General features: G+C 36.0%; 1 protein-coding gene across 1 annotated transcript in view; it reads right to left on the minus strand.

The window, feature by feature from the left end:
- Nucleotides 1–8,005, minus strand: part of LOC107656613 (phosphatidylinositol 4-kinase type 2-beta-like) — a 12,955-nt gene that overhangs the window by 2,739 nt on the left and 2,211 nt on the right. Inside the window, exons 2-8 of the mRNA XM_016444522.1 lie at nucleotides 3,166–3,317; nucleotides 2,721–2,779; nucleotides 2,110–2,251; nucleotides 1,894–2,025; nucleotides 1,423–1,576; nucleotides 901–965; nucleotides 285–384 (exon numbers count right to left, since the gene is read on the minus strand). Of these exons, the coding sequence (XP_016300008.1) occupies nucleotides 285–384; nucleotides 901–965; nucleotides 1,423–1,576; nucleotides 1,894–2,025; nucleotides 2,110–2,251; nucleotides 2,721–2,779; nucleotides 3,166–3,317 (804 nt within the window). The remainder of the gene's footprint in view (nucleotides 1–284; nucleotides 385–900; nucleotides 966–1,422; nucleotides 1,577–1,893; nucleotides 2,026–2,109; nucleotides 2,252–2,720; nucleotides 2,780–3,165; nucleotides 3,318–8,005) is intronic.

Consider the following 8,005-nt stretch of genomic DNA (forward strand, 5'->3'; position numbering starts at 1 on the left):
TAAACACATTTCATTACACCAAATACACAAAATAATGTTCTTTTTAGCAACATCATATGACCCCTTTAAGAAGCTCAACTCTTATATAGTGACAAAAATAATAAATGTTACTTGAGCACTAAATCAGCATATAAGATCATTTCTAAAGCATCATATGACACTGAAAACTAAGTAACGTCTGCTGAAAATTTAGCTTTAGCACCACAGGAATAAATTATATTTTTAATATTAAAATAGAAAACAGTTGAATATATTTTAAACGTATAAAAACAGGAAATCCTTACATGCTCTCCACTCATCGGGGTGTTTAAAAGGGAAGGCCAAACCATTATCTATAGCTGCAATCTGTATGGCCGAGTCTTTTGGGTCAGTCCATTCAGATTCCTGAGGACAGACATGTGGAAAAGAAACTCAGCATTTGTGACTGGAAAGCAATCATCATTACATCCATAATATAACTCCTGCAGCAACTTGAGCTAATGAAAATGCTTTTGCAATACTGAATAGGTCTTATGTTTGACATGGTGTGATGTTTAAAGAGCTTTACTGTGCACATGGGAGGAACTGTTTATCAAGACATGCCATGCCCATTCAAACAAAAACTCGAGAAAAAACTAACTAACTAACTAACTAACTAACTAACTAACTATATATATATATATATATATATATATATATATACACATATACAGTGGGTACGGAAAGTATTCAGACCCCCTTAAATTTTTCACTCTTTGTTATATTGCAGCCATTTGCTAAAATCATTTAAGTTATGACATTTTGCATTAAAAAAAATGAATATGATACCCCTGCATTTGCAGTTGGTTCTCAGTCATGGCATTTTCTTTGAGCTGCCCAGCACTGCAAACAAAGGAGCTCTATAAATATCCCTCAGCTTACCTTCTCTGTCAGCGCTCCATCGCCCGGCTTCTCATACTTGATCAACCAGTTATCGTTCCCTCTGTCTGAAGAAGCCAAAAGATATATCAGATTTACTTTTCAAAGGCACTGTAAACAATTAGCATCACTTTTATGTGGTCATAACATGTTACGCTGAAAGACATGGCACGTTTGTATTGTGTGGGAGGCAGAAACTGGAAATGAAGAAAGATAATGAAAAAGTCTGCCTGAAGAGAGATGAGATACAGTTCAACAAGAGTGAGAACAATAAAAAACAAAAATGTAAAAAGCAAAAATACCCATTCAAAAAAAAAAAAAAAAAAAAAAAAAAAAAAGCTTTCAATTTTTTTTGACAATAGTGACCAATACTTTACAGCACAGCCAATTTAGTAAAAATAACCCTGTTAGTAAAAATCTGAGATTAGATGAACACTGTGGCTACCATGGTGAAGCTTTGTAAGGGAATAAATTCAAGAACAATGGGCTGAAAAAAGAAAGAACTTGAACAGCAGCATTAGGTACCTGTGTTTCTGATGACGTAATCCAGCACCACCAGCCTCTCAAATTGAGACTGAAGCTGCTTCCTCATGTTCTCTGGAAGAGGCTCTGCCTCAAACTTCCTCAGCCAGTAGTCTGCTTCATGATAGCCCTCCACAAACAACTGAAATGAGCCCACCTACACAAAAGAGAACAACAAATCATGATTATTTTGGAAGTCTTGCTCTCAATTCAATTTTGACATGACAAGACAGGTGTAATATCTATAATGAAAAAGTGCAAATGAGAATTTAGAGCTACCGACTCAACATTTTCAGCAAATAATTACACCAAGCAATCATATGGATTCGGGAAAACCTAGATTTATGTGTCAATTCATGCTTTAATTGTATGGAACATTGGCAAAATATTGTTCCACACAAGAAAGTGAGAGAGGTTTGAAACAAAATGAGGGTGAGTAAATGAATTGGGATCATTTTAGAGGTGTTTCATTACCTTTGGAGGAAGACCAACTCTGTGAAACCGTCGTCCAACTTTGGGGACTTTCTCCAGTGCATATTTCTTACCACGGGATTTGGCACGGTCAATTGCACTATAGTGAAAAGTCTCGCTGGCCAAATTCACAACCTGAAAACAAAGGGTGAAAGGTTTGGTTCTTAATTCCAAGAGCAAAGCTTTTTCTTAAAGCTTCTATATAACGCCCATCCTCACCTTAGTTTTGGGTACAATCCTCAAGCCCAGTTTTTGGTCAACGAGTGAGGCAGCTGCCTCAGAGAGGTAGCCCTGGTTAGGAATGAGGCAACCACGGCCAAAACAGCACGGGCAGCAGACTTTATGGAAATATTTGGTCCATTTAGGGAGTGGGCAAGTAATGCAATCGTTGTGCAGCTAAACACTATGTAACATTTATAACATAGACTACCGCGGCAAGCTTAATTCATCCACAGTCCAAAATGGCCATTTATCAGTGAGTTACTCAAAACTTTTATCTTTTAAATCGGTTTATTTTTTTTTAGTTCAGCCATTATGTATGATTTCTAATGTGTACACTTGTATCAGTGTTTCACATGCAGGTTACAGACACACACTCATGTGATCTGCGTTGAGGGAGCTGAAGATCAGATCAGATGATTCAGTCACCATCCATGCCAAACTAAAGTAGAGAGGGTATGTGTGTGTCTCTTATTAACACTGAAAACTACATACACAACTTGCTCACTGAGGCATTGCTTAGAAAGAACAAATTGGCATATATGATTCAAATGGATTTTCTTTTTTTGTATTCTGAATCTGAACAAACCACATGAAATCCAATATTTCATTTAGGGTTTAAGTGACCATAAGGCTCCTCTGATTTTGGTTTAAATACCCCAATGATTTTCTAAAGGAGAGAAGATACAGGCATCAAGAAAAATCAAATTTAACACCACTAGATTTGAAAATAACTACTATGAATTATATCGTAAAAGGGAATGTTTTCTGAGAGAATGAATCCAAACCGATTCTGCATTAACATTCATGCATAAATGTATTCGTTTAGCTCACAGGAGAGAGGTGATCATGCATATAATTATCCTACGGTAAACACTGCTAAGCATGATGTTGCGTACAAACTGCACATTAACGTGAGGTGCATGAATACTCACTAAACAAACCTACTAAGAAGTTCTACGTTTTTTCATCCCATTAGTTTTTGTTTTCTGTTTTGACTTTTAAAACAGATTATGTCAGGGTCGATTTCAACATTTAACATTCAAATACACATACCCCTTTGGGATCCTTGACAAAGTAGCTTCCACTGGATCCTTGTGAGATGCGTTCGGGAAAGACACCGTTTTCTATCGCCTGCTCAGCCTTCTGGATAATTTCGGCAAACTCTGGGTCTTCTGGGAAATGGTTGAATTCTCCACTACTATTACCTATATGCACAAATACAAAGTGATTCAAATGTACGGTACGGCAAATATTCTCTTGTATGTCTGCATTTATATGTAAATATATCCCCTCATCTCAATAGGCCATACAGCAGGACGTTTGGGGAATGATTTTCTTTTAATAATTTCCGTCAGAGTGAAATTCATGCTCAAGGCCATTTTTATCTGGAACAAAATTGAACCTTCTCCTAGAAATCCAAGCTTCAAAGCTGAATAGTGAGCATGCAATTTAGTCAAACACTTTTGCTCTGTCTGCAAACTAGCCTTCAGAAAGATCAAAATTAAAAGAGCACTGGGCATTTCTGGAGTGCAAAGAAGCTGAAAATATAAATATATATATATATATATTCCAAGAGCAAAGCTTGATGATGAAAGGTTCAATATCAAAGTGATTCATCTAAACACCGGCAAATGCAAAGTATTCAGTTTCTGTACAAGGTACTGACAGCTTAAATATGGGTTCTTATAACCATTTTGTAAAATTTGGCAGAAGAAAAAATTTAGACTAAACAGAATCCAGCTACTATAATTCCTGTACAAGCTAGGAAGACTAGTATAACTCAATGTAGATGTGAATACTCCACAAAGGTGACTTCTACATTTTCCTAAGACATAAAAGGCCAATTTAATTCATTTTTACCCCTGATATGCATAATTATCTTATTATGAACAATTCATCCATGCATGTTTAACTTTTATTTATTATTAAACTCTATAATTCTGAATCAAAATTTCAAAGCTCAACCTTCTTGGGAAAAGAGTAAGACTTCTTTCTAACAACATATACTGGACTTCTCTAAATATTTTGTATGCATTCAGATCTGTCCACATCCAAACAAAAAACTGATCGATAGAACCAAGTCTCCATCATACTTTTATTTCTGCCGAAAAATCAGTTTCACTTGGATGTATGTCACAATACGGACAATGTTGCTGCTTCCATTACATAACAGCTTTAAGGCATCATGTGTCATACATCATGTACTTTAGAGGAAAACAATGGTAAATGCTGCAGTACCACCTTTGTACTTTATTTACGACTTTAAATTTCACAAATAATTACAAAGCAAGTAACACTCTGATTTAAATGGGAAATTTTGAAGTAGAAATACGGAAATAGTATTTTCTAATTCATGCTCCAATATTCATTATAAAAAATATTTTTCCAAGTTATAAATAAAAGCCTATACCCCTACAGAGGTGCGTATTGGTACTTAAAAGATACAAATTATTCTTTATTCTTTTTTTTTTCTTCTTCAGGTCATCTTAAAATGATAACAACAACCAACAAAAATATTTAATTTTTCATGATTTTAAGCTTACTGAGAGAGATGCCATGGTGAGGAAATTAATAAACGATATTACCAATTACACTGCACATTTTACAAGAGAACACACTCATAATCCATAGCACTTAATATTTAACATCAGATCTTTACATTTTTCCTTTTCTTTGAACAAAATGAATAATTCATTATTATTCTTAATGGAAAACATAACAATAAAATAGTAAAATGACAAACTCATTATTAACCAAAATAAGATGGAGGACATACGGAGCCCCGCACATGACATGGACAAATATATATATATATATATATATAGTGGCCACAAATTAAGAATTTGTTAATTTGTTCTCTTTTTTATTAAATCACGGCAATGTTGTACCAATTCATTCCCTTGTTTTGATGTATCAAAATTACTACAACATCGCCACAATTTAATAAAATGAGGGAGCAAATTCTTAATTCATGGCCACAATTAAACAAATGAATTCTTTCTTATTTTGTGGAAACAATATCTATTTTTTATCTATTATGTCACGTGAGGGCCTTTGTATATAAATTAAAGATCTTTGGATGGATTTCCCACTTGCTTTACAAAGAATTTTTGTGGTTCATTATAATTTAATGAAAAACACACCAATTAACAAGCATTAAACAGAAATATTGTCAAATAGGTGCTTTTGCTTTTCTCTTTGACACCAAATCCTCTGCCATCATCTTGTCAGACATCTCTCCTTTCTCTATTCACATAACCGTGAAATCGGACTCCTGTTGCTACTGCGGTATGGAGCAGAAGCTTTCAGTTCATAATTTTAGCATCCGTTGTGCAGTTGAACTAAATAGTTTTAATTCTTTTTTAAAGTAGAGAGGGTATGTGTGTGTCTCTTATTAACACTGAAAACTACATACACAACTTGCTCACTGAGGCATTGCTTAGAAAGAACAAATTGGCATATATGATTCAAATGGATTTTCTTTTTTTGTATTCTGAATCTGAACAAACCACATGAAATCCAATATTTACAAAACTGATCGAAACCACATCCAAAAGTGGTTCGACACTCTCAGCTGTAGAAAGAGAGCCTTGCAGCATCTTGCTGAAGCGTACATTATTATTACTATAGCAACCGATGCAGCAACACTGTACAAACAGATTATCAGATTCAATTACTTGCAAAATGACAGTGCAGACAGTAAATACCTAAAGATCAAGTTCAAAAACCAGTGTGAACGAAGCCTAACACGCATACATGTCACATGATACCCGTTAGGGCTGCACGATTAATCGCATGCGATATTTAACGCGCATCTTATCAGTAAAGCCGGTTCTGTAATCAGCGGTAAATCTCCATCACCTGCGTGCTTTCACATTGAGCAGCATTAACTACACAGAGCCGTTGTTCACTGATGAGAAGCGCAAAAAATCGCGCGAATATGAACGTGGTTTAGCGCAGCTCGTCAGTGAACAACGGCTCTGTGTAGTTAATGCTGCTCAATGTGAAAGCACGCAGGTGATGGAGATATGGAGATTTACCGCTGATTACAGAACCGGCTTTCTGACAAGATGCGCGTTAAATATCGCATGCGATTAATCGTGCAGCCCTAATACCCGTAAAACTATCATTCTTTTATTCAGAATCCACTACACTGAATGCACACACTGCAGTAAAACCAAAGTCCTTTTAAGACAAGTCATGTCACTCAGCGGCCATCTTTGAAACGCCGCTCGGGCATGCAAGTGCAACTCCCATCTCTTTGAATGGGGAAACATCAAATTCTCCAAAACTGTTCACTAAGCTTACGATTACATTTCATATTTGAAATCACCAAAGAAATCTGACAACAACCGTGTCATAAATGTTGTTACTTTTGCTCAAATAGCATTATAAAAAGCTTATTTTTCAGGCTAGATCAGCCAGTGCGCATACGCAGTCCTAAGAGCACGCCTCAGAATGCTGACTGTTTCTATAGCAACCGGGACTTCTAACGGCAGCTGCAGTGACGCGCTGACCTTACCGATTCCCCATTCAAAACTATACGAGTGACACGTCTTGGGTATTCTATAGTCTTTGAGTAAAACTAACTAAAAGTGGTCTACATGGGCTCTAAAAGGTAAAACACACTCCGCTGATGGTTTCTGAATAAGAGTGAGTAAGAGAGTCCATTAGACACAGACACACAGAACCTCTCTGATGGCCATTAAACATTTAGAAGATGACAAGTACACTTTCCCTCTCTTGTACACACAGACACACCCATACAAACACATATCTGCATATCATAAATATCAATTATCATAAATGGTATGATTTTTAAAGACTCTTAGCTACAACGTGTAAATATAACAAACTTATTCTACTCCCCAATTCATTCAATATAGTCGAGCAAACTGCTTTTGTAAACACTGTGAGACATCGATCTCATACACAAAATAAAACAGAGCCAGTCTTGAGTCTCATCCATTGAAATGAATAATAACGGCAGACGCAGATGTCTTTGTCATGCCGCCAAAATTGCATGAGTTCGAAAAGACTAATTTCCCTACTAATTCTCTTTCAGATCTTCTGGATATTTTAGGCTCACTGGAGACGTTTGACAATTAAAAATACCATTCTTTTAATTTTTTAACAGTAGTATTTATACTTCCACACCCAATCCACTTCTATATTACAGAAATTTGCACAAAATAAAAACCTTCTCTGGTTAAACAAGACCTGGCAAGCTTCTAACCCTGTAGAGTTTATTAATGTGATAATGACCAGCTGACTGCACAAAAAAATACACTTTAAAAGTTGAATTTTAGGTCAGAGCCTCGTGAGCAGCAGTGCTGCGCTTCGGGCAACCCGAGTTCGAGTCCTGGCTGAAGGTACTTTCCCATCCTGCTGCCCCCTCTCTATCCCACGTTGATCCCTGTCTCCATACTGGCCCCTATAAATAAAGGCAAAATGCCTACATAAATCCTGAATACAAATATTACTAAAAGTTGGATTTTAGATCTAATTTGAACAAACTTGTGAAGGTGAAGGCTAAACTCTAGATCATCAGCACTTTTTATGTATTTTAGCAATAGTGTATGTGCATGGTTGACAGGTTTGGAAGATTAAGTAAAAACAGGACAGGAGATGTATTAATTTATTAATGTACTTTTAATGCATGTCATAGATCTTATGGACTTTGTTTAGCTGACCTTTTGATCTAAATGTCATAACTGGACCTTCCAGTGAAAATGACATCTCTCTGCTGATGTATGCAGGAGTTCCTCCAAATGTTTACAGTCAGTTTAAAGGGGTCATAGGATGCCCATTTTCCACAAGTTTATATGATTCTTTAGGGTCTTAATGAAAAGTCTGTAACATAGTTTGGTTAAAATTTCTCAATGGTAGTGTA

Source organism: Sinocyclocheilus anshuiensis, unplaced genomic scaffold (genome assembly GCF_001515605.1).
Source record: "Sinocyclocheilus anshuiensis isolate Anshui unplaced genomic scaffold, SAMN03320099.WGS_v1.1 scaffold85, whole genome shotgun sequence".
NCBI lineage: Eukaryota > Metazoa > Chordata > Actinopteri > Cypriniformes > Cyprinidae > Sinocyclocheilus > Sinocyclocheilus anshuiensis.